The sequence below is a fragment of the Vidua macroura genome, chromosome 3 (assembly GCF_024509145.1).
Source record: "Vidua macroura isolate BioBank_ID:100142 chromosome 3, ASM2450914v1, whole genome shotgun sequence".
In the NCBI taxonomy this organism is placed as follows: Eukaryota; Metazoa; Chordata; class Aves; order Passeriformes; family Viduidae; genus Vidua; species Vidua macroura.
This window is the reverse complement of record NC_071573.1, coordinates 77,050,674-77,075,129: the sequence shown is the minus strand read 5'-3', so window position 1 is coordinate 77,075,129 and position 24,456 is coordinate 77,050,674. Positions and strand designations below refer to the sequence as shown.

Genomic DNA, 24,456 nt, shown 5'->3' with positions numbered 1-24,456 from the left:
TGAAATTATTCTTGAGTAGTATACATTAGACCATGGTGACATAACCTGCTTTTTCAATAGCTCAGTGCACAGGAAAGTCAATAACCCTGCGGCTGTCATGCTTCTCTGAGCAGGTTGCCACCAAACATTCAACATACATAGCTTAATCAGACCATTTCTAATTTGGAGCTCTGTTTCTGTGAAGCTGAAGCTTTAATTCATCTTTGTACACTAGAGTGTAGCTTCCTATTCTTTTCACTTCTAACTATTGTAAAATTCACATAGTCTTTATAGAAAAAAATGAGTTTCTTAGCAAAAATTATTACATCCCTTCCAAAATAGCTTTTATGATAGAGCTGGACAGGTAAGAGTTCTGATATCCATTAAAAAAAAAAAAAAAACCACACACCCCCAATTTTTAGTATGCTATACAAAAAATCTGAATTACATTCAGTCACAAACTGATGTGCAAAACCCTGACATAGGGGTATCACTCAAAATGTGATATTAAGTTAAAGTTTCCTTTCAGGATGACTGAGTGCCCATTGCTTTTGTTCCTGTGTGTTCTGATAGAGCATAAGGTTCAAATCCTGCTCCTATTGAAGTCAATGACAAAGCTTCCATTGACTTCAGCGGTGCAGGATCAGACCCTAAGCAACACAGCTAGCATCTGCTTGCTTTTTATCTCTCTTATCTTTCAGTGAAAAATATTGAAACAAATTAGAACTAAATAGTAGGAAAAAAAAAAAGAATTAATATCAATTAGCTACTCTGGGGTACATTTTCTTATAAAACATTCTGCTTGTCATTGCAAAATTTTTGTGAATATACATGTTCTGTGTATATATATAAAATATCATTGAAACTCTCAAATACATGTGCCATACCATATTATATCCTAGACAGATGTTTCCTTCTTTGTGAAACTCCTGAAGAAAAATCTAACTTTTAATAATCTAATAATAATGCCCCAGCCATGCAATTCTGTAGTATCGCTATAACCTTGTGGATGTCACAATATTAAATATGACCTGATACAATCAGTGAATAAACAAACTACTTTCCTTGATCAGATGGTATTTGCTACACAGAGACGGGCATTCTTATCAAGTTTTTATCCATCAGTTTAATTCAGGTATAAACTCAGTTATCACCTCCTGTAAAAAAATCTGTGATATTAGTTCAGGGTAATGTGATTGCAGATCAATAGGCAGTCTTAGCTCCACAGAAATAACCCAATCCATTCTTTTAATGTACTGAAAAGACATCTAAAAAAGTACAAGAATAATAACTATGATATGCAACTAATTTCTACTCTAATTTTTCCCTTTTTACTTGATGACCATGGAGTGCAGAACACTTAGACTGCTATGCTCTCTGCCTACTGGTCTAGGAAAAATTTTTAAAATATTAAAGTATATTTTAAATATTATTAAGAATAAGCACAGAAACCATATAGCTCCTATTAAGAACATAAGCAAAAAGGTAACACAAATGCAGTCATCATCACATATATGTTTCTAAAAACCTCAGTTTAATGAAAGCATTTAGTGACTATTACATTTGAAAAGTGACTTTTTGTAAAATAATTCCCCCAGCTCAACAGGTGAAACACTTTTTGGTAAAAAGAAAACATTATTTTTTATAATCTGAATTCTTTTTACATGAGGCATTGCTTTAAAAAATTATATTGATGATGTAGCCATTTCAATGTGCAAAAACTGGACGTTAGGAGATGAAGCATAGCTCAAAAAGTAAAGTCATTAGCAAGAAATAGCCAAGGAAACCTATAGCTAAAGGAAGTCCACTGAAATGGGAAAACATTGAAGTTAAGTTGAACTCTGAAGCTGTTTGTAATAAGCTGTCATGTAGCACCAGAAGTGAACATTGGATGGAAGATATAGATGGAGGGAGATTAAAACAACTTGGTGGCACTATGGGAAGAAACCAAAATGGCCTGGGGAAGGAGGGAAGTGAGACTAGGACTAGTACACTGAGGTCACAGTGACTGGGAAAGCTGCAGGCATCAATCTTCTTGATTGCTGCCTCTGCTGCGGGACAGTTCGTCGCTGAGGAAAAGTCAGGCCTAAGTGAGACTGACAGGAACAGGAAACAAATAGATGGTCAGTAGTGTAGAGGCTATGAAAGAAGAGTCTTTAAAAAATGAGTAGGGATAATTGAGACCTGGGGAAGAAGAGTAAAGAAACAATGAAAAGAAAAACTATAAGCAGCAAGAATGAAAGGAGAATGTAATATGAGAGAATGTGAAGTGTCTCTCTCATTTAGAAAGACTCCAGAATTACCTAAGAAAGGCAGAACCCTTTGCAAAATGCAAACCCAAATGCAAAATGCATTTGCATTTTTGCATTCAGCCATTTCTTCTTGTCATGTAAATCAATGGTGCTGCTGCTAACAGTCATGATTTTACAGCATGTAATGTTTTTTTCAGTTCAAGTTGCTGGGATAATGCCAATTTGACAAATTTGGCTTCCTTTTTTTTTTTTTTTTTAACTGTGAAATTTGGGATCTGCTTTTTTTTTTTTTTTGATAGGAAAAGGTCTTAAAATTGAACTCTAAGATGTAAAAATAGAATAGCAGCAAATCAACATGTACAAAGGAAATTGTTACTAAAAACCAATGTTTTTCAGGAGTAAGCCTTGATGATGGAACTGAATCAGAGTTTTTTAACCACTCGAAGTTGTCAGCATTAAGTGCATCTGAAGGCACAGCATGACCTAAGAGTGCTATGGGGCACCTTTCTCTTGCTGTGAAGAAGCAGCAAGCATTAGCAAGTGTTCCATGCACAAGAGCAATGAGTACATTTAGGGACAGTTAGTGGCATTACATTTTAACTTCTGTTTGTCTTAGTTATGGTAATAAGGCATGATGAGTGTCCCCTTGGATGTGATTTTTTCTTTTCAATGACTATAAAGATAATTTAAACTGGCTCAGGACACACACTTAAATTTTCTCAAACCCTGATAAATTTTGGTATTCATTCAAAATATCCTAAGTTTTATCAAGGCCAGGGTAGGTTGGGTGTATAGAACCCTTTACCAGAGATGAGTCCATTGTTCATTCAGAAAAATTCTAGAAGAAAGGATGCAGAAAGATTGTTTTAAAAACACACTATCTTTGCAAAAATGTCAACAGAAAAATTATAAAATTATTATTGAAGCATAGTTTGTAAAATGAAAATGCATGAATGCCAAAATACAGCAAATATTCATCTGCAGTGAACCCCACCCAATTTCCATTCACCTTCTGGGTGTTGTATGGAAAAAATGTAAGCTTTGGTAAGGAATTTGATGGATCCAAAGGAACTGTAAGTACAACTGAAAGGGGTATATCTTATCAGGGAAGTGGTCAATTTTATCTTTGGTAAAAGCCCATTCTTGCAAAGATAGTGCTTGTCAGCTGTTCACCAGGTGCAGCTCTTTATTTGCTTATTGTAACTAGAGCTTAGTCACATTCAAATCTGAATTCTACAAGGATGCAGGGGTTCTCATAGATCAGCTTGCTGTACTGGGATGACATCCTGTATTCTTTATATGATGCTGGATAGGCAAGATATGAAACAAGATGGTTTAGTCCTGGGGACTTTGTGTACTTAATCTTGTCAAAAAAAAGAAAAAAAAAAAAAAAAAAAGAAAACAAAGCAAAACCAAAAGCCTCATGGTCCTTGGTTGAAGCACAAAAATATGCCATATGACAACTGATAGCCTAGTCACAAAGTCTTTTTTAAACAAGGAATGAACAGCAATGTGTCATACATGTATATATATAAGAGATGTGCAATGATGCCTACCCACTTGCAGTCATTTTATTGTGTTATTTCCACAAATATAAATAGGGTTTTATCCACCACCTGGTTCTTTTATGTGGCATGCTCTCTTTGTCTCATCAGAAGCTTGTTACATGTGGGCGAAGAAACACTGAATATATTCTATAACCCCATTCTTTTATCAATAATTTCCTGTTATCATTACACAATGATTTGAATTTTGTGACTATGGCCACAAAGGAGCAATTCAATTAAACCAAAACTACAAAGGGAAAATCTCATTGCGATCCTCTGTGCAACTGGTGAACCCAGTAATTATATATAGCCACCTATTGTGTTAGCATAATAACATGTGAAGAAAGTTTAGTTAGACACATTTACACACATAAAAAGCAATATGGGCATAGAAAAAGTCAGTTTTTCCAGAAGCATAGAACAGGCACACAGGAACAAATGAGAGCTGCATGAATCCTAGTTTACTTGGCTATAAATAAATCCAACATTTTCTTTCTCTCCATAGTAAAATAAAAGAGAAATACAGAAGCATAACAGTTTCCTTTGAGCAACCAGTCTCTTTCTGTTCAATTATAGTCATCAATCTGTTCCACCTAAAATATTTTCCTCCTTGAGAAACCAAAGAAACCAGTATTAGGATCCAAAACATGCTGTTGCAAAAATAATGTAGAAGAAATGCCTTTCCCTTTGCTAAATGCATTTGTTCTGAACATCTATCTTTTCTCTAACACAAATTTTGTAATTCTGTGAAAAAAAAAAATCTGCATTTATGTGGCACTTCTAATCAGAAAATCTTGAAAAGCTTGGTAAGGAAAAGTGAAAGTTACCTTCATTTTACAGAGAAAACTGCAACAGAAAGTGCTTAAAGCCATTTTTTTCTTTCAAAATCTGTCCCCCACATATATTTCTTTTAGATGCCAAATTGGAAGCTTTTAAATCTTTATATTCAGAAATGCTAAACAGGCAAAGCTTCAGTCATACCCTTTCTCTAAACAGTGTCAAATCCTGGGAAATGCTGGTCTGTGCATAATCCCACAGGAAACTAGAAAGTAGGGAAGGAACAGAGCCAGGTCTCCTGTTTCATGGTCATACAAAGCTTGTCTAGGAGGTTGAAGATTTTTGATTACTTTAAACCTTTAGTAAAGTCTAGGTGCTGCCTCTAATATATAAGCAAGCTATAGCTTCACTAACATCTCTGGGCTTGATGTGAGAATCATTTCATAAAATCAAATAACTTGTGTTATGTATAAGATAGCACAGGATAACCATATTACATCTCCTGGCCTAATAGAAGCCCTGTAAATCCATGACTATGGCAACACAAAATAATAAACTATAATGAGCTATCGTGGAGAAAACACAACAAACTTCTGAATGAGGCTTTTTCATCTTCTTGAGATGTGATACTAGTCATTAAATTGCACTGCTTCTTCCTTTACCCTGTGTGCCACTGAACCATCAAAGCACATAAAGTAAAGCCAATTTGATTCAGCTAAATAGGAAAAAGTCCAAATCTTCTTCTTCATGTGATAGTTCTGTACAGCCATCTACAGAGAGCAGAACACTGTCCACCTGTGCATGTTTGGAGAATTATTTTGAAGATGAAAAATCAAGGTGCCAAAATAATATCATCTGTGGTACAAAAATAGTCTCAGGGTAAGTTTTCTGTGCTGAAAATCTCATCATAAACTTCAAGAACTGAATGAACACAGAGACCAATCCTTTCAGCCACAGAGATGGCTCCAAAATAATATAAAACGTGCACTTGGAATCCATAAAAGCACTATAGGGAGATTAAATACTCCAGCCTAACTTTAACAACCGTATCAACTGTCCTAAATTTGGGGGGAAGGAAGGAAGGAAGGTTTTGAACTAAATTTCTTGTCCCTAATTTTATTTTTTTGAGATGACTATCTTTAAAGTACAAAATAACTACAGTTTTTCCTGTTTGTTTGTTTACCCTGTTTGGTGAGTTTGTTCTTAGCTCAAAGCATTACTTTAGGGGATCATTTTCACTGCACTAAAAAAAAAAACCCACCATGATTCACAGTCATTGAAATTTCCTCCAAAATCTAAGTATGAATTATCCTTTAAAATATTACTCAGCTGTTCTTACAGGAAGCATCATACCAATTATTCACTTTATATTTTCTTTTACGATATTTCTTCAAAAGCCAGATCTTGCAAATAATATTTGGTTTAAGATTGTTTAAATTACAAAAGGTTAGCTTTACTATCCTCTCTTTAAGACCACAGCACACTATTGTCTGTAATTTTATCAACAAGCAACTGGCCAGTTCAGAAACCTAAATTTGAGAATTTTTTTTTTTTTTTTTCATTTAGCTGCAGAAAACAAAAGCGCTTTTTTTCCCTGGGGTGATATGCTGTTTTGATTTTATTTCCCCTGACATTTCACCTGTCAGATTATGACAAATAGAAGAAACAAAGAATAATCATCACATTCTCATTGCATCTCATAATCAAATATCTGGAAATAGAAGATAAATCAGAAATATTGTCCTGAGGGAAAACATTAACACTGAAAACACCATCAGAAATCCAAATCATCTTCCAGTGACCTAGGACTCCTGTACATGCTTAAAAAATTCAAAAAGAAAGTCTGTATAAAACTGTCACATCTATTCTTTATCTTCAAATACTAGGGAATTAACTACAATGAAGTAAGAACAAAGCAAAAAAAAAAGTTCCTAAATTAAGAAATTCTATTTAATAACAAAGCTATGCATCTTCTTTAAGTCTTTTGTGAATGCTTTCTGAAAGCAATCCTGAGGCCAAGAAACAGGACGGGTTATCCTGAAATAATATAAGCTCAAATTAAATAGCTGGAAAGGTAAAAAGATTAATGAGCCAGAACACACTAAACATGCTCCTGATTTACTGCATCTCTAGTTTGCATGTTCCAAATTTCTCTCAGTCTCACAGTGCTGAGATTCATAAGTGATGAAAACTTACCTGCTTGGCCAGTGGTAATACTGACAGCTGCAAAAAGCCTCTGGGAACGGCTCAAGTCAGAAACTCCATTCACAGCTTCAACTTCAAACGTGTAGTTAGCGTGAGCTAGCAGGTCCATGACAGTGACATAGTTATCTACTAATCCAGTTTGCTGGGGCATATATCCAATGTTACTCCCACAGGGAACACACTCGCCCTGCTCCCAGCTGCACCTCTTGCACAGAATGCGGTAGGTCACATCGCTTCTGCCCCCATTGTCAGCAGGAGGACTCCACTCCAAACTCACGGTAGTCTGGTTGATATTGAAAATTAGGTTCTGTGGTGCAGATGGAGGTCCTACATAATACACAAAGAAGTCCAGGGTAATTACACAAAACCACAGTGGGACACACAGGTAGCATTTTAATTACTGTGATAGAAAGCACTTGAAGCATTTTTCTTCATATAAACATTTCATTATTTTTAGTACAGGCTGCATAAAAGCTTTCTTGAACTCATTTGGTAAGAGCTTTACTTATTTTCCATTAAGACATCAGAATAACAATTGTCTGTATATTTACTGCAACTGATTTTAGCTGTTTCTCTTCTGTGTAATTAAAAGGAATGGTTAATATACCTCAAAAGTTCTCTTTTACAGGTTTTCCACATATGGGATTTGTTCATCTCTTCTAAACATGCTGCACAAGCTGCATGTAGTCTTTTGTTATCAGCTCTAATATGATTTACAGAGACATTTAGTGATGTTTTGGATTTAGGAGACTTCCACTATTTGAACCACCAATCTGTGTACGCCAATCTATTTGCAGCTAGAAGGTTAAGTCAGATCCAATTATAGTTCAATCAAAGTGCAGTTCCACAGAGGCTACTTTTCATTTTTCACATTACTAATTTTGGTATTATATGACATAATGTACATTGTCTGCGACAATTTAGGTAGAACTGGGCCTGAATTATATCTATTACAGTGAGTTATGCACTTATGCAACATGCAATGTCTTCCAAAGCTGTACTAAGCAAACCTGAAAATTATATTTATGCTGATTCTGTATTCACTGTCAACCCTTTTTCTGCCTTTCAGTTTCTTTTACCATTGCAAATGTACTTTTTAAACACAGGAAAAGCCAGACAAAACTACTCACTGCAAGTGGCTGCACCTGGTTGGTTAAGCAACGTCCTTTACTATTAAATTCATGACTCACTCACTTGTGCATGCGACATATGGTGGATCAGAAGGTGCTCTATAATAGCTATCTTCACAGTCGCATCTGGAAGATCCTTCCTTGTCAGAGAAGCTGTGAGTAGGGCAGCGGGAGCACTGCAGATCTTGTGAGGAGGATTTGTAGAACCCACGGCCACAAGCTAAAGCAGAGCAAAACAAATTCAGATTTAGATTTGCAGGAACTTCTATCTTGGTTTTTTTTTTTTGTTTCTGTCACATGAGGTGCACATTTCTGTGAACATCTAAACTGCCTACTCTGTTATGTTGGCTCAAGCAAGATATGCTCACAATTTCTTTTTCTTCAGATGATGTTGTTAATGATTTTGTTGCATTTTTATGAGTTCAAGTATATACTATGTATACCTCAACAGCTGGCAGTACAATATTTTAAAACAAAGGGCCACATAAATACAAAAGGCATCTTTTTTCACCAAAGAAGAGTACAATAATGGTGTGAAATATCTGGATGCCTGCAATAGGCCTAAACAAAAGGAAAACACTCTAGAGATCTCCTGTAAGGCCACTGAAGTGTTTATGGTATGTGAACTAGTTGTTTTGCAGCAAAATTTATTCTTCCCTGATCACAGAAACCCAAAGAATCTGTAACCCACCAGCAAATCCTGATCCTGAGGAAAGAATGAGGCATGAACATTTGTTTAAAAGATGACTCTGGTAAGAACATTAAGAAAGAGGAGGAGAGCAGACAGTATAAACTGCTTAATCGGTTTTCCCAGTTCCACAGAAAGAGAAAAGTAGGTTGAAATTAACTTATTAAGACTTTCAAGGAAAAGACAAAAGATAGGCAATAAGGAATATGCATACAAGAGAACTTCTTACTTTGGTTTGCTCACTGTGAACCCATGAAATTAAAAAATGTGTTGTGTTACAACACTGATGTTTAGAAATACTTCTTGCAGCTACTGCCACAGTTCACAAGGCAGAAACACACATGAAACAGGTCAGCCATTAGACAGAGCACTGCAACCTAGACAGACAGCTTAAGAATGTATAAACTGTGAAAACTGTAGGAAGGGAATGAGGAAGAGGGAAGTGGGGATCAGACAACATTAAAACTGAAAACAGATTAAGACTCAATTTCAGCATTGAGGTTACAGACAAACCTACAAACACTGTCAACATGCAAAACAAAACACAAAAGTACTCCAGAATCTTCTAATAAAGCAGAAGTATTTTCAACTATACTATTTAACTCTTTTTTTTTTTTTTTCTTCCAACCCTAACAGACAGTCTAACCCTCTTAAGCCACCACCTGTATGCAAAGGAAAGGGACAGCACATGAAACTTTGTACTGGGTATCAAAATATTAAAGCTAGTTAAATAGTCATTCTGTATTCAGAGGGAGAGAATTTACTTTGGTTACATTCATATTTGCTTGGATATTTTCTCAGAACAGAAATGCAAAGTATCAAAAGACACTGATATTTGGAACAGTTATTTCAGTTGTCTGGTACTGCAGTGATGGAAAGAGCATGAAAACAATGAACTTTGGATAAAGTTCACTAAGTCAATGAGGAGTACCTTTGACTTTAATAGCCTTTGGATTAGACCCATAGTTGCTAAAGCAACATGAGTCATATTAGTCTGATTAATTTTATGCAACAGAGAAAAAAAATAAATACAGCAATACTTAAGACAACAATAGATAAAAGTTGATGAATTATGTAAATCAACAGTGGATCACACCAGTAGGAAATTCAGGCTGTCTATTACTCTATCAATATACTAAGTTTCTAAAGAAAAATATGCTTAAATTAGCCATAACATTTAGAGTTTGTTGTGCTAAAAAAAAACCCAGTGGATGGAAGCTAAATTATTTGGCAGAGCCAATTAGCATGCAAAGCTTGTAGCCTTTGATTTTGACAAAGGGCCACAAGTTTGCATTAGAAGAAAATCTAGTCCTGCTTGTAAAATCTGCTATAGCTTGATTGTGCCACAGGAGCTGTTATACTGTTATATGTGCTATTTAGAAAAGACAACAAAAAGAATTTTAGAGAAGCACTTTAGATAAACATGACCTGTGAATTCATAGTTGTGGAAAATTCAACTCAATTCAACTTTTATTCCTTCACCGAAGGTTGTTTCAGAATTTTCTGGCCAAAGCGCACAAAAGCTGAACGGATTTGTATACATGTACCTTAAGATGTACATTTAAACTTCTGTCTGCTTTTTTAGTACTTGCAATAGAAATGCAGCTAAAATTACTAAATAATAGTTTCCTGCCTTTCTTAAATTGTCGTGTTCCGCTTATACCAAACAAAACACTGGACAAATACACCGGAACTTCCAACATGTAGTCCTCTGCAAAGCAAAGAGTAACTTAAAAGGCAAAGATCCCCACTGTGTTTCCAGTCTGTCCTTCTCAGCAGGGAACATTACACGGCAAAGATGCAAAGAGTAAAATAAAGATTTCAGACAGAAATAACAAAATGTAAACAGAAAACTCCTTTTCAGGTTTTTTTTTTTTTTTTGCTTATGACTTGATCAAGACATTTATATGCTTAGTCACTCAGTATTTAAAGTAAGTGTGCATTTCTTATTAGAGTTCAAAGGATCTGAGTGTCTGTGACTACTTTACATGACTGAAAGCCAATTATTCTCCCGCACAGCATAACACAGGCAGCAGGTTCAGGCATTCATATCATGCTACCATTCCATTAGCTTTTTGTCCGCTAAGAGGCTTCTGACCACATTTAATAACCACCCCTTTAACTTATAAATCCTAGAGATGCAATTCCAGAACTGAATTTTTTAACAGTATGAAAACAGTACTTTTAAATAAGATTTTTAAAAACTTTGTAGTTCTTCAGAAAGGAGGGTATGCAGAGTTGTGCACTATAATTAAAGGTACTCATTGGAGGAATACAATTATATTATTCTCCCATCTTTCTTCATAAAAATAAATTTCTCACAAAAATTGGGTTTTTTTCAGACTAGAAGTAGAATATTTCTGTTGCTTCAAAATTGGGGACCTACGGGTCCTTTTCTGTTCTTAACACATACCATTGTCCTTGCAAAGAAAATTACAACCGAAAACTCTACCAACATGGTGTTGCACAGACCACTTATGAAGGTGTGAGAACTTGCCAGTCAGCTACACAGATAACAGATGGGAAAGAATCATTCAAAAACACTGGTTTGATTCTTTTTTCCATTCCCTTTTGTCCTCCCTTGCCAAATTGCCATGGTGGTTTTTTTTTAATTTTATGAATAATTTATATAGATTGGGTTTTTTCTACACTATTTTAATTCTACATATTTTGATTCAATTTAGTGCTTCATGTAATATTTTTAAGATTACAGAGACAGGTGGCATAAAATCCCCACTGCTGCTACCTCCATAAGGAACATTAAAAAATGTTAATTGCAAAAAACCCAAAAACAAACACAATAGCCAAACAACACTCAGAGCTCCATACATGCAAATCTAAAGGTGATAAATTACAGCTACTCTCTCACAAAAGTATCTCATGGCAAAGCTTCAGGCAACTCAAATTACATTTGATCACAGCCATTTTAATATTTCATTTCTTTAGTACAGAAAAGCAGTTATTAGCTGCACTTCTTCCCTGTAAAGGGAGCCTAAAACATAAGTCAAGGCACAGAACTCAAGCAATGACAGAAGATAGGCAGGGGGATATAACTGGTGAGATGGCACTCTGATGTTGTAGTCCTAATCCTCATCATTGCTGATCTGATTAAAATGTGAACTCATTTGAAGTTCCTCAAGCAAGTTAAGATCCAGCATAGTTTTGCAACTGAAGGGCTTCTGGGGTATGACAAAAGGCAGCACAGGAGTGGGGAGAAAGGCAGCACAAAATACAACTATCTTCATTCACTCTGTTGTGTCATTTACAGCTGCTAATTTAATAGAACAGCTCTTCCTAGATGAAGCTCCCAATTTGTTCTAACAGCTGCTCCAAAGTCTTATGTTACTGACAGCACAAAGACACAATAGCACCTACCTGCCTGACCTCAATCAGCTTAAAACAACAGAATTAGGTTTTAATTCTTTCCCCATATACTACAAAATCAACAATAAATACAGAAGTCTTGCTTCAGCCAAGGCACAATTCTTTGCTTAGTATCTTCGCCTCAGAACTTTTAGGGACTGTCCATCACTGACACTCCCAGAGCTGACCAGCTCCATGGACTTGCTCACTTATCTGCAATATCCGTGGCTGCTCCTCATAGCAAATCTTCTCAACTCCTCCATGAAACTGAGATTTTTCTTGTTGGGAAGCTGACAGAGTTTCAGTGTGAACTACAAAGACAATGTGAAGAAAATCTCTCGGACAACAGAGCTTTCCTGGAGTTGGGGCTCGGAACTGAGGAAGCCCTAGACAAAGCAGTACACTATTCTGGCTGTATACAATGAAAGACCCTCCAGAAAATCATACCAGCAGTCTTCCTGGGCTTGGACTAAGTTGCTTTCTTCTGGTACAACCAGTAGCACTAAACCATAACAAGGATGTATGGTGACAGTAGGGGCTGACACGGCTGGGCACGGCTGGGGCATCAGGGCGCAGTGCCCACTTGGAAACATGTTTAGCATATGCTGAAGTCAGGGCATTCGCAAACATTTTTAGCCAGTATGTTTGGTATCCCTTAAGAGGCTACACAAATACTGTAAAGTATGGAATTCTGCAAAGCCAGAAGTAAATACTGAGGAATTAACACACACTAACAAGAACTATGATGCCACATCTGTGGCATAAGCTGCTGACTGCACCTAATGGAGAAAAATAGCAGCTTCTCTGCTGTGAGCTCATCACATGCTTTAGTGGCCTGTTAGAGATCAAATATGTATGTTTCTTTTCATATTTATTAAAAAAAAAAAGTCCAAGGACCTCTGGAGAAGGGAATGAAAGCAGATGTAGAAGGCAACAAACAGCAGTCTGGAGTTCCACTTGTGGGACAGGAGAAAGGAAAACAAGAAGTGTTAAGTACTATTCATTTTTATGTAGCCTTTTCACTATAAAACATTATGAGATTCATTTTGTGTCTAGGATACTTAGGAAACTTAAATTGGGAGCAAAGATGAAATATGGTAAGGGCTATGAGTGACATACATAACAATTGATATTTCTATCAGCAAAGGAGAAAGAATAAACAGTTATAGGGCACTGACACATTAATCAAGAAAATTATTTGCTACTACAATAAACAATTTTTAAAAATCTCCATTTTTCAAAGTGCAAGGCTTCCAGGTGGTATATCAGCTTAAGACTTAAAGGCCCCACAATTGTTTCAGCATGTCAGACATTTGCCTGAACATGGCTTTTGCTAATAACTTTTGAGTTTATATGAAAATAATTAAAGAGGTGAATGCACTAATTACTGCTTGATCCCATTATTAAAAAGTAAGCTGGTGTAAGAGGATAAGAATAAAGGTGACATACTGTGCTAGCAGAGCAAGAGAGCTCATCTATTTACTCTGGTTTGCGCACCATTCCCTGAGTTTGCCATCACTAGTAAGCCTTGGTGGCGTGACAGTTTTATGCACACTAAGATGATACTAAATTTGTTTTTCCAGAGCCAATGTCAAAGGATGACAAAGGAGTAATCACAGATTTTCAACATCAGTGTTAGCTATGAACTTGGGGTACCAGGCTGGAGAACCATGGCAAATTGACTGCCCATCTTGGAAGGGCTCAGGTTTTCCCCTGGGTCCCTTTCTGTCTTCACTTGAATAAGTGATCCTATGCATTGTATTTTTTCCTACAAGCAGTGAGTAGAATTTGTTTAATATCTGTGTGGGCATAACTCACCATTCTTGTGATTTGTTTTCCATTATCTTAATCAACTCCCTACTTTCTACCTTCTCCAAGCCTGAGAAAATTAAAGAGAATTCAGCTAACCCTCTTTTCACAGAAGTGATGTATACACAAAGAGTGCGTGCAGATGTTTCCTGGATGAAGTTATGCAGCTGCAAAGACTTTATTAATTATAAAATGCAAAACGGATTGTTCTGTAATTGAAACTCTCTGGGGTTGAGATACATTTGAAAATTAACATACATATATGTATGGCCAGGACATTATTGGATGCTGTTAGATTATTTATTACAGATGGATATTTTAGCCAATGCAGAAAAAAAAAAAAAAAAAAAAAAAAAAGAGCTGGTCTTTCTCCACTGGAGCTTTCAAATATTTGCTTCATATTAATGTCTATGGTTCCATAACTCAGGACTAAAAGCACAGCTTGCAGAAACAGTACTCCCACTGCTAGTGTTGCTGACCTCATCTACGATGGACAGGTCTAGAATCTTTATTTTAATCCTATTGACAGTGCCTCAGTGGGAGTAATTATAACAGTAAGCCACAAATCCAGACCTCCTGTCACTGATATATTAGTGTTTTTCACAACCAAAATGAGCAGCAGACGAGGATAAAAGCAACATGGGGTAGTGATTATAGCAAGATTTGTCAACCCCCTTCTGTATTAACCTGCTACAAACACATGACAATTTGGCATGGGAGACATTAGAAATGCAAAAGGTTTAACCTTTCACAGTGTCAATTTTTTTTTTTTTTTTTTTAACATTTGGGGGGCATTGTTCTCTTATGGGATACTTGGCTGGTAGATCACACTGGCCAAAGGCACTTTGTAGCTGAAGTCTCTGAAAAGTTTAGATAAAATGAAAGCATACCATTATAAAACAATTCCCAACTGCAGATTTCAATGTGAAATATTAGACACAAGAAATCTAGTAACAAAAAGAGACTTCATAACCTCTGATCCCCTTTTCTAATAATTTGTGTATGTTCCAGTCATGGCTATGTTTGAAACTGTAAATTACTTTTATAGTGAGAGATGGCATCTGTTATGCCTTCTCTGGCACCTAATATATATTGTTTTATAAGGAGCTTAGACTGTAGTATTTTGTCTAACTACTATGTAATGCTAAATGTCTAACTGAAAAAGAAGTTTATTTTAGCTTGATTTTTAAACTGCAATAACATCTAAAGATTATTCATGTTTCAACTAAGGAACTATGTGGTGTTTTATTCAGAGTAAACTCAGGATTTTTAATGGTGCCTAAGCTATAGTGTGAATGACATATCTAAATAGGGTTGTCCCATGGCTGCAAACCATCATTCAATGAATGTTTGTTGTTGCCTGGCAGGAATCTCTCAGGTCTCATATTCATTTTCCAAGCCTACAATGCTCTTGTTTTCCAAAATCTTTCTAATGTCTTTTGAGAGATGTTCACATACTGCTGGTCACAAAAACAGAGATCCAGAAAGAGAATGCTTGCTAGGTAATAGTAACTTGCTCTGATTTTTCTACTGAATGAAGTGAAAGCTTCACCTCTCTATAAATCTGTTAAAAAAAAAAACCAAAAATAAACAAAATAAAGCCCCCAAAGCAAGCATGGCAGCATACGTGTCTTTTTAACTTATGTAGCTGCAAAGAAACATAGGCACCAAGTAGTATTCTGCTCTTTTCCTGGCTAATTTATAGACAAGGACAAGGTAATCAGATTGAAGAACATAACCTACAAATCAAAGAATACCAATGTCACTATACTGTAACAGCAAAATTACTTTGAATCTAATCATTCCAAATCAGTACATAAAAGACTACATCTAAATGGCAATTAAAAACACGCTACAATATTCTGAGGAGAATTAATTAACTGGGTGAGTTAAAAGTTGTGCATTGAGGCTATGACATAATGTTTCTCTAAATTTTCAGTTTACAAGGGTAAAGCATGTGCCTCTCATTAACTTTCTTGGAAATTATAAATATAAAACCACCGTGAAAATTGGGCGAAATTAACGTAGGAGATACAAACACACTAAAAATGCAGAGGTATGTGACTCTGTTACTCTGTTACAGAGTTCAAAACTGAAAGGTGAGTTAGAAAATTAAAGGAGAAGAGATATTCTGGCTTTCCTGTTCATTCTTTTCCTATTTCTCCCCTTTTGTTCAACCATGCCCTTCCCTCAAGATTAGGTTTGCAAGGTGCTTGAGTAGCTTCTGCTCAGAGCTGAGTGACAGCTCAACTCATTGGCCAGTTTGAGAGCAAATGCTTGCTCCATACTTTGCAGGACATGGTATAAGTTCATCACAAAAAAAAAAAAAAAAAAAAAAAAAAGGGGATACAAACCTGAAGTATTGTCAGCAGTAAAAATTTTATCTGTCTTCCTCAGAAGGTTCTCAATCAGTCAGAAAATTAATGAGGAAATTCACTTGATTTGCTTATAGCTTCTGCATCTTTAGGTTTTGGCTATTGCTCCTTCCTCTTTTATTAAAATGGTAATACTCACTTTAAAACATTTAGAAATTTTTACTAAAAAAAGAATCTGTTAAAACTACAGTGACTAAGAATTCAGCAAATCTAAAACTACAAACCAACTTATGTTGTGAAAGTTATGATGGTCTGATAGGAAATTCGTATGATTATCCAACTGAACAGAATAACACATCCCTGGATGACTCAGTAGACAACAGAGAACTGCTGTAACAAAATGAAATTTGTTGTGCAAACTTGGATGCAAGTGGTGCTTTTTTCCTATACAGATGTATGAAAAATTCATGCTAAATTTGTCACATTCCTGTAATGACTTTTTCTTGTTTTTTTGTTGGCTTTTTTTTTAAAACTCATATAAAATTCAGCTCTAACAGTTGTAAGAAAATAAAAAAAACAAAAACAAACAAACAAAAAAACCCCCACCTCAACCCAGTGGTGATGAAATGAATACAATTTATTGTTTTAATGAGATTTTTCTTTAACGTTTTTGCTTCCCTATTCTAGGGCATAGCTCAAACAATGAAGATTATGCAATATTGACACTTAAATAATAAACAACTCACTGAGTTCATCAGGGACTTTTGTCAGGGGAGATTCTGTGACTAAACTCCTCTGATTTCACACAGGTTCTGTACAGCCATACCTTGCCTGGCCATACACAAATTAACATTTCAAAGTGTCTAATTCATGCTTGGGATTCGGTACTGCCAGTGTGCCTTAAGTAAGATTTCCTGATTTTTTTTTGGTGTTTTTTGTTGGGTTTTTTTTGTTTGTTTGTTTTTTTTTTTTTTTTTTTGTTTTGTTTTGTTTTGTTTTGTTTTGTTTTTTTTTGTAAAGAGAATGAAAAACATCAAAACAGTAATGAAAATAATGGAATTTGGGAGGGGCACGTATTTTAGGTTTGCTTGTTTTCTAAATAAAAATACAGTAAAATCTGATCACTGACAAATCATTTGGAAAATAATTTTAAAATAATTTGAAAACAAATCTTTGAATTTCAAGCCAACAAGATTTCTATGATATTCTGGGTCTTCTTACCTGACTTTCCAATGTACCAAAGGCCTTTGGGTTTAACAAAAAAATCTTTAACCTCTACTACTGTGTTCAGTCCTGGGTCCCTCACTACAAGAACACTGAAGTGCTGAAGCAGGTCCAGAGAAAAGTAACAGAGTTGGTGAAGGGTCTGGAGGACAAGTCTCGTAAGAAGCAGCTGAGGGAACTGCAGTTGTTTACCCTGGAGAAAAGGAGATTCAGGGAAGATCTTATCACTCTCTATAACTGCCTAAAAGTTATAGGAGGTTATAAGGAGGTGTGGGTCAGCCTCTTCTCCTAAGTAACAATCAACAGGACAAGAGGAAATGGCCTTAACGTGTGCTAGAGAAGGTTTAATTTGGCTGAAAGAAAAAAAAATTCTTCACTGAAAGGGCTGCAAGGTTCGAATAGGCAGCCCAGGGAAGGAGTTGAGTCATTGTCCCCAGAGGTATTTAAAAGATGTGTAGATGTGGCACTTATGAACATGGTTAAGTGGTAGATCTGGCTGTGTTGCAGTACCAGTTAGAGATGATGATCTCAAGGGTCTTTTCCAACCTACATAATTATATGATTCCTGGATATTAAAGGTAAAAATGTACAGTGGAATGCAAAAGTACTGAGTACTAGGTAGGACTGGGGTTTTTTTTCACTCTCTTATTGATTTTTTTAAGAAATTCCATTATTTTAGAATCTTTTAGCCTCATTACCTCAAATCAAATAAACAAAGAGCAACGGTCACACTCTAAATAGCAACCTTATTACACAGCACCACTCCAACACAACTACGATATGACAACCTTTTATACAGAGCAGTGAACATGGCCCCTGACATGAGCATCTCTAATGCCTAGGAAGCCCCCCAAAGGCTCTCATTTCCCTTGCCAAATGAACACCTATAGTCTTGCCAGTACAGCTGTCAGAACCTTCTAATCAGAGAGAGTCACTGTTTTTTCACCAAACCTTACAAAAACAGTTTACAAATATCTGAAAAACCCTCCCACTAGGCTACCCCTATTCTACCTTCCTGTGAGCAGCAGAGAAACTTCTAGAAGAAACATGAAATGGTGAAGGGAAGACGCAATGAAAGCTTTTTCTGACAGTTGCTTCTAAATTACCATCAGAAGGATGACAGAAAGAGGGGTAAGTTTTGGTCTAACATTGAAATATGTCAACAACATCTACCACTCAAGGAGATCTAAGTGTGCAGTACCAAGGTTTGCAACTTGCCTTTCATCCTTCGGAGCTGTTCCTCAATCAACAAGAGTTGGCTTGCAGGGGATAGATGGCTTATGCTGCCCCAGGAACTGCAGATGCCTGCAGGTGGGTATTTCTCAGGCTGTCTCAGACTGGATCTGCCCCTCTGCAACCTTCCAAGAGAATCTATACCTTGACCTGCCTGCCTGACCCCATCCATGGACAGGTGTGGGTGGGACAGTGTTGGCTCAAGCCAGCTGGAGGATACTAGGCCAAGTTTTCCTCACCAGGATGCCATGAACTTCACCTAACTTTTGCCTCTAAAAGCCTGAACACTCAGACAGTCTGTTTTGCTCAAATGCTCAACACTGATGTCCAAAATACAATGTAGACACACCTACACTGACAAAGGAGTTCCCCAACAGCAACCTACTTCTGCAAAACATAAAAATTTATTATATGGGCAAGATAATTCATATGTCACTAAAGCCTTATGTATAAAACCTTGTGACATACTACTGTAAAACTAACTTTTGTGCTGCTTTATTGGTTCCCCAATCCAGTTTACTCTACAGCCATTTAGCGTCAGTGAAGTCACTAACACGGGGCAGACGGCTACAAAATGGAGCAGAAAGTGGAAAAGGAGTAGAAACACTCCTTACAGCAACAATGTTTAATCAATGCATTAATAAAATATAAAGGTAGTAAAAATATAACCTAAGAAGCTCCTTATACTTCTGTGGAGACAACAGCACTAAGCTCATTCATTCTATCTTTATGCCAGACTCCATACAGATGATTCCCTCCAAAAAACCCAAAAATCCTGTCCTACTGTTCTCCAGACACAAATAAAATCAAAGAGTTTCCTATGAAAGCCTCAGATAATCTGAAATATTTTCATTAAAACATTTTGGGCCCTGTGAAATAATGAAGGTCTTTTTGTGGAGTCTCAGATCTCTCTCAGACATATCCTTGTCTTTATCCTCAGACAAAGATAAAGTTCTCTATAAAGCAAGTGGTGCAAATGAATCTGTTCTGTTTCTTCCTAAAGCTTTGAGACAGTCAACTTGTTGTGGATGTTTAATTTAATTTAATTGTAATGGTGCTTAATAATTGGCTGGCAAGAAATAAATCTGAAGTGCTTTCTTGTGAAATAGAATAGAAGCAGGCATCTCTATAAGCTTTCCAATTGAAATGAAGTTAAAATAACTTAATAACACATTTTTGTTTCCTTTGGACAATGACCTACTATTACCATTCCAGGCCTCAATCCAGAAAAATTTTTTCACAGGTTTCTGTAACACATTCCTCAAGGCCATCATTATACAGCAGGCAAATCCAACCAAACAAAAGACCAACTTCTAAAAACCCACAAGAGAGAAATTACTCCACTTCAGCACAACAGTGCTATAGAATCTAAAAATAACTTTACTTGCATATCCTGGTCTCAGATATTTCTACATTTAATGCTGATTGTCCTACTTACTCAGAAAAAAGTATGCTCATGCCTTTGAATCCATTGTAGTGCTTTTGAAGGAACTTTAATGCAAAAAAGAAACTGCTCTCCACAGTTACATTTGGCTTGGAATGGGAAAAAACAGAAATGCTGCCAGAAAGGAAACAAAAAATACACTCTTAATTTCTTTAAGAAAGAATTCCCTTCCGGGTTCACAGAAGACAATAAAAAATTATCAGTGCATAGACTGGAAATGTAACTGTCTTTGTAAGAATCTAACTATAATCCTTTAAAATAAAAATGGATTTAACCTCTTCATCTAAAGATTAGAGTGTCAGTTTATTAAGAGATTTCAAACACACAACTCCCCTTTAATGAAAAAACAATATAAAGGAAAAGCATTACTATAGTAATTCACTGACATGAAACTGAACTGGAACAAAACATGAAAAAACTTCTGGGTTTCAGTAAGCATGTGGTAAGAAAAGCATTGCTAATTCTGACAGATTTATCTGTACCAGTTCTTATGATAAAACTCCTTGGATTCACAGTGCTTTAATTCCAAATAGTACAGCATGAGTTGTGATACTGTGAAATGAAGTTGTCGTTACTAATTGCATACTCTGAACAGAAGTGTGTCTTATAGCAGAGAGTGTATCAAATCTGCCTGGCTGATCCTTATGATTTGAAAATGTCACTTTCTACTAAGCACAGAGAAAATAGGGAGGAGCAATAAAGTCGCTCAAAGATAGCAGCCATCCAAAAAGATAAAGAACACGCTGAGGAAAAGCAGACAACAGATTGCAGAGACAGAACAATCACAGATGGAGGCCAGGTGGGTGGGTCAAACAATTTTTTTATAAAAGGTTTATTTTCGTATTTAAACAGTACCCCGTTGTGTAAATGTTCAGCAAAGAACTGATAAGAAAATGGATTTGTAAGTGCGTTTGAACAAACAACATGTCTTACAGTCAAGAGGGGCTTAGGCGTATATAATTAAGGGATAATGTGCATGGCTGAAGAGTGTATGATATTGCAAGTGATTAAACACCACTGCAAAACAAAGGAGCTAGATATCCAAGGAAGCTTTATGGAACCAGCATGATGCAATCTCAAAACATGAACTTTATTTTTGTTAAAGAAGACAAGAGGATATTTATCTGACAAGATTTTTTTTCACTGAAAATGCTGTGCACTTCCAAGCTGCTTCTGCCCAGTAAGCAAGCTAACTAAGATTATCACACTTTCTGTTTCAGTGTATGTGGTGTACACGACTATTACATTTAATCCTTTAAAACCCCTAAGAGAACAGCTCTGGGTACATGCAAGGCCCAGGTCCTCTGGAACTGTGCAATCACAGTTCTCTGCAAATTTCCAAAAATTTACTGGCATTATACAGCTGAGTAATTATGAGGGCTTGAATCAAACTCACTGAAGTAATAGGTGTCTTGGACAATGGATGACCTGAATCATGCAATAAAGACAAGGCAAACAAGGAAGATCAAAGGTCCACTGAGACCACTGGTATTTCATAGCAAAGACTGCAGTATAGACATTAACAATCTCCATTGCATCTGCCCAGCTGATATATTTTCAAGGATACCAATATTCTAAAACATTTACAAAACTTTTAAGGGTTTGGAAACACAGAATTTCTATTTTTGGGATTTTGTTATTATAATGTTTTATATTTGTGTATTGGGTTTCAACTTGTGAAAACCAAAGAAAGACCATAGAAAGAATATCAATATAACACTAATGCATCCACAGTTACATTTTTGTCTGGATATAGAGTGCACTTTTGCAGGGATTTCCCAGTCGTCCATGCTTACTGTGTTTTGGTTCCCACCACATAATCTCAGAGCAAGTGAATAGGTTTGTTTTCAGAGAAATTAACCAGAAGATGTGTTCCAAGAGTGAAACTTATGTGTTCCAACTACAATTGGATCAGACTAGACCTACCACAAATAACACCTTCCTGAAATTTATTTAGTGTGAATATCAAGTTCTCAGGACAAACTGTTTTGCTCTAGGTTCACTCCTATAGCTGTATTCTCCTTGCTAGTGACACCATCATGAGGGGAAAACATTAATTTTTTAGAGAAGCTTTAGTTGTTGGCTTTGATGGACAAAAGACTACTTAAAATATCTAACAGACGTAGAAGCGACTCAGCATCCTAATTGCGAACAATTTGTATCTCAAATGATTTTTTGTGCAAGTAATTCTTCAAACATCTCTGTGCAGTTTGTTAGGCAAATTTCAAGATGTTGGCTCCCCAGTGCTCAAGAAACTAAAATTCCTTGAAAAAAGAGCAAGACACTGAAAGAAAAACAATGAAGAAAGTAAGTTGTTATAGTCACAAACAGAAAGAAAACAGAAAAAGAAAACAAAAGCTGTTTTATGTAAGTGAGGGGGGAGAAAAAGCAAATTTTTATAAAGTTCAATAATAGGCAAGAAGGCCCAGTTCATCCTCGCCTAACACATTTGCAGCTCCCAGTAGAAGCCATCCATGTTACAAAAGTGCCCCCACAGCCCATGGCAAAACTCAGTTTTCTACTTAAGGTGGAATCTAGGGCTTTTAATTAGGCAGCTCTATTCAAAAATCATTCATTCATTCATTCATTCATTCTCAAAAGGATGGACTGCCAAGTAAGAAATAAAACATACACCACAAAGGCGTGAAAGTCATGTCAGTGGCCCAGGGGACAGCAGATACTGTCACTGATGAAAAGCATTCCCTGGTATCTCTGTGGCCTCTAATGCATTTCCATCTTCATTTCTGCTATGCTACCCTAAAGCACACTGGCTCCCTAGCATTGCTCTTCTTTTTCCCCAGTCTTGCAATTTTCTGCATTAAATATTTAAATAGCGGGGTTTTTTTTCTGAATGATAAAAGATACCAGCAAACTTTAATTGAAGTTAATTTAATAAGAATAACAAAGATGATACAAATTTAGAGACTAGAGTGGCTGTAGAGATCCACAGAAACCAAGGGAAAGGGCTGAGCAAGGGGAAAGAAAACAAGCATGCAGTCCTCATGCAGGGTGCTCAGTTCCTCCCCTTCCCAACTTTTTCTAATCACACAGCCAGACACATTTCCATTACACAACCCACCTCCTTATCACCAGAAAGCACACCAGTCCAGCAGACCCACTGATCTCAAATGGGTCTCCTCTGAGACAGTGACAGGAAAGCTACACAAAGGAAAAAGGTTGGCCAGTTCTGACACTGGATTTAAATACAAAGTCAGACTGGGACCTGAGTATCCTGAGTCTGCCCTCAGGACTTCTGCAGGAAAAAAAGGGCTGCTGGGAGGGAAACATCAACAGAAACTGCAGCAATGTGATACAGTGTGAATATTTTTAGAGAAGTTGTCCCTTGATCTCTACTGCTCAGCTGACAACAGGCCACAGATTAAACATTTGGGATGTGATTTCTCCCAAGATTTTACAACGCATAAATTTCAGTTAGTACTTAAACATGTAATGTACAGCTCAGTTCTCACTATAGTCTGTGGAGACCCAGGACTCAGTGCCCAGTTGCCAAAGGCTATCCTGCCAGGTCCTCAAGCTAATGGCCCAAAAGAATATGGGTCTTCTGTGTCTCCTGTATCATATTTGTCAACCTACATACTGTACTGTTGCATCCTGGGTTTGGGTTCAGATTAGGGGTTCTGATCTATGTTAGCTAGCCGAGTGCTGTGTACCCCCGTGCACCCCCCGTGTTTCCCCCCCTGCGGTGGTCGGCTCTGGGTCTCTTATTATTGGAGCTAGCCCACGCCAGTCCTGTAGCCACTCCCTGTCCCCTACGGAGAGTTCGGTGTCTGTCACCCCGATCCCGCAACCTCGTTCGCCCCAAAGCATGGGGTCCACCCCTGTTGCGTCCCCGTTGGGCGCCATGGTCCATGTCATCGCCACGGTGCCTGTCCCCATTGGGCAGGGGGGCTCCTGCTCCCCTCACCCCACCCTTGATAAAACCCCGCGCCTTCCCGGTCCCACTGCCATTTTCCTCCACGCGGGAGCTGGAAGCGCGGGTCGCGGCCTCTCCGCTGCAGCTCACCACGGCCATTAAAGCCTTCCCGCCTCCCTCGTGGGTGATTTGGACATTCCTTCACCCTTTCCCAACGTCCCTCACGCGTGGCTCTGGAAAGCTTGGCCAGCCCGCCCTCCCGGAGCACGCGGCGCCCAGGAACAGCGGCGAACCCAGTCTCCAGAGGAAGGCGGTGCCACTCCAGGTGCCGGAGCTGCCCGGAGCTGAGCGAAACAACAGAGAGCCGCACTGTACACTATACTGCACCTCAAACAAGACCAGACAAACAATGTTTACAAACCCAACCCAAGCCTCTTGCAAATGGTCAGTGGAACTGCTCTCCAGGTGACAGCTTCAAATAAATCCTTCTCTTGCTTACCTGTCCTGGCATGCCAACATAAAGTATCCAGTCATAAGAATTACCAGTAATCCTCAAATGGAACCCAGCTTCATAGCCTCATAAAATCTCTCCTGCTTTCATATGCATCTAGCCTGC

The 24,456-nt window shown here is 37.3% G+C and overlaps 1 protein-coding gene across 7 annotated transcripts in view; it reads right to left on the bottom strand.

Annotated features, from left to right (window-relative positions):
- The window catches only part of EPHA7 (EPH receptor A7), a 165,809-nt gene that overhangs the window by 99,712 nt on the left and 41,641 nt on the right, over positions 1-24,456 (bottom strand). For all 7 annotated transcript variants that reach the window (XM_053972822.1, XM_053972820.1, XM_053972821.1 and 4 more), the window contains exons 4-5: positions 7,955-8,110; positions 6,752-7,087 (exon numbers count right to left, since the gene is read on the bottom strand). In XM_053972822.1, the coding sequence (XP_053828797.1) occupies positions 6,752-7,087; positions 7,955-8,110 (492 nt within the window). The remainder of the gene's footprint in view (positions 1-6,751; positions 7,088-7,954; positions 8,111-24,456) is intronic.